This window comes from Puntigrus tetrazona, chromosome 25 (genome assembly GCF_018831695.1).
Source record: "Puntigrus tetrazona isolate hp1 chromosome 25, ASM1883169v1, whole genome shotgun sequence".
NCBI classification, from domain to species: domain Eukaryota; kingdom Metazoa; phylum Chordata; class Actinopteri; order Cypriniformes; family Cyprinidae; genus Puntigrus; species Puntigrus tetrazona.
Genome location: NC_056723.1, coordinates 6853425 through 6855935, shown reverse-complemented (window position 1 = coordinate 6855935; position 2511 = coordinate 6853425). Strand labels below are relative to the sequence as shown.

General features: G+C 35.6%; 1 protein-coding gene across 1 annotated transcript in view; it reads right to left on the bottom strand.

Annotated features, from left to right (window-relative positions):
* LOC122330874 (fatty acyl-CoA reductase 1-like) overlaps nt 1-2511 on the bottom strand; it is a 12271-nt gene that overhangs the window by 9310 nt on the left and 450 nt on the right. The window contains exon 2 of the mRNA XM_043228209.1: nt 857-1032. Coding sequence (XP_043084144.1) covers nt 857-1032 — 176 coding nt within the window. The remainder of the gene's footprint in view (nt 1-856; nt 1033-2511) is intronic.

The following is a 2511-nucleotide window of genomic DNA, read 5'->3' as shown; positions in this document are numbered from 1 at the left end:
ATAATAATAATAAATACACAATGCTTTTGTGAAGCTGCTTTTGCTTTTGTGAAGCTGCTTTGGAACAATAGACATTGTAAAAAGCGCTATACAAATAAACTTGAAACTTGAATAAAATTACTTCCAAATATTATAACAAAAATACTACGGTTAAAAATGTTTTCAAATTTAAAAAGTAGTTTTTTGAAATATACAATCAATTACTGATACTGGTCTGTGATGCTGCTAAGAGCGAGAGGATGGAATTCTCACACATTAGGACATTGATGCTGTTTTTATTTTCCTTAAGACAATGAAGCAAGAGGTCAGTGTGAACAGATGTGTGTGTGTGTGTGTGTGTGTGTGTGTGTGTGTGTCCGTTCCTTCACTTGCTCCTGCTCCAGAGTCAGCGGTTCACTAATGAATCCCTCGTTCCTCCAGCAGAGAGAACATCTGCTCCTCGGCCAGAGACTCATGACACAGCAGAAGTACTGTGTGTGTGTGTGTGTGTGTGTGTGTGTGTGTTTTACCTTTCTTATTCTTGTTATTCTCACACATCCTTTTCAAGTGTAGCTATGGCTTTCAAGTTCCACCATACATTAATGTTTAAAAAATTGTGTTCTGTAAGGTTTAGTAATGCTTTGTGAAATCTCTGCTCACTAGGGCTGCATTTATTTGATTGAAAATACAGTACAAAATGCGAAATAACATTATAATTTAAAACATCTGTTTTCTGTGTAAATGTCTGTTGAGCTGTAATTTATTTCTGTGATCAAAGCTGAATTTTCAGCATCATTACTCCAGTCTTCAGTGTCAGGTGATCCTTCAGAAACATCTCTGATTGTGTGTTTAGTGAACGTGGTCAAACATCACTCACTTCAGGGGCTCGTCGAAGCGGATGGTGGCGGCGCAGTGGAAGACGATGTTAATACAGGAAGTGAGTGTTTGTACATCCTCTGGACTGATGGCCAGGCCGGGCTGCATGAGCTCGCTGCTGATGGGGATGATCTTCTGATGAAAGTCAGGATTATCTTCACGCACGCGGTCAAACAGCTGCGAAACACACACAGACAAACACTCAGCGACGCACAAAACATGACAATTATCATTCTTCACACTCTCGGAAATGTTCACGCATGAAGGCAGCACTGTTACGCTGATCTAACTGAAACAAACACAGAATTATTTGGAAACCTAATGAGAATCAAAATCGAGAAAAAATAAACAAACATAGCAAAAATAGGAATTTGGGTAGTAAATACAGTTAACAATTTATTTCAAACAAAAACTAAAAAAAAAATACATTAAAAAATTAATACTACTACGAATAGTGAATTATTTAAAAAAAGAAAAGAAAAGCACCACAGAAAATAATTAGAATAAAATTTAAAAAAAATTATTTAAAAAAATGGTGTATTATTTGAAAACCTATTGAATACCACCATTAAGAATAACTAGAATAAATAAGGGGGAAATAAAATAAAATTGGGAATGAACATCACAAATGTGCGTGAATAATGAAATACTCTGAAATATTAATATAATATTTCAAAATATTTCGTAATATTCANNAAACAAACAAAACAGGAATTTGGGTAGTAAACGTACTAAAGAATTAATTGTCCCCTAAAGTAACCTTAAAATGCATGGTTCTAAATCCAGGCATCATTTTCATACTATTTTTATCAAATACAATTTGTCATATAATTTATTTTGTGGTAAAATGCGGTCCGTACAGGTTTATGGGAGAATTTATTCTTCCAGAGACATTATGTAATTTTCCGTTAGCCAAAGTGCAAGATGCAAATGACAAATCTCATCATATTATGTCACAGACTTCAGCGTTTATGTAATGGAGAAAACTGCAGAGTGAATAAATAAGATATTTCTTGACCATATCCAAACGCACAGGCATTCAGCTTGACATGTTTGAAGCGCTACATAGCTGATGAATCTGCTGTGATTTCTGTAATCTGATATCAAAAGAGGATTTGCAGGCACTGCCGTCCTCTGACACACATGTGCTGACTTATGTTACCCACAATTCCTAGGGTCTGGCAGTGGCACATTCCTAAAGCCGCAGCCAATCAGAATCAGTCCTGGACGTAACATGTGACCCCCTGTAACCCCAGCAGCAGGCACCTGCCGAGGGCCGGACAGATGCTGACAGCTGTTGAGCCTCTCGGTCCAGTCACGCTTTTCAATGCATGTTTATCCAAGAGAGATTTGCATTACTAAAAGAAAACAGCGCTTGCGTGCCATCAGAATTATACTGAGGTCTGAGACGTAAACAAGACATCAGAGCTACTTTCATTTTCAAACGAAGCAAAATGCAATAATACATTCTCTTAGTTACTCATACATCATGCTAGATATAAACAAATTTAACAAATACTGTATTCATTCGAAAACCTTAATTTTCTTTTAAATAAGTAGTAAATGCCATGACAAAACTGCTTTAAGTTGAACCAAAATATTTTAATAAATAGTAAAATAAGCTGAATTTATATATTTATATTTAAAAAAAATATT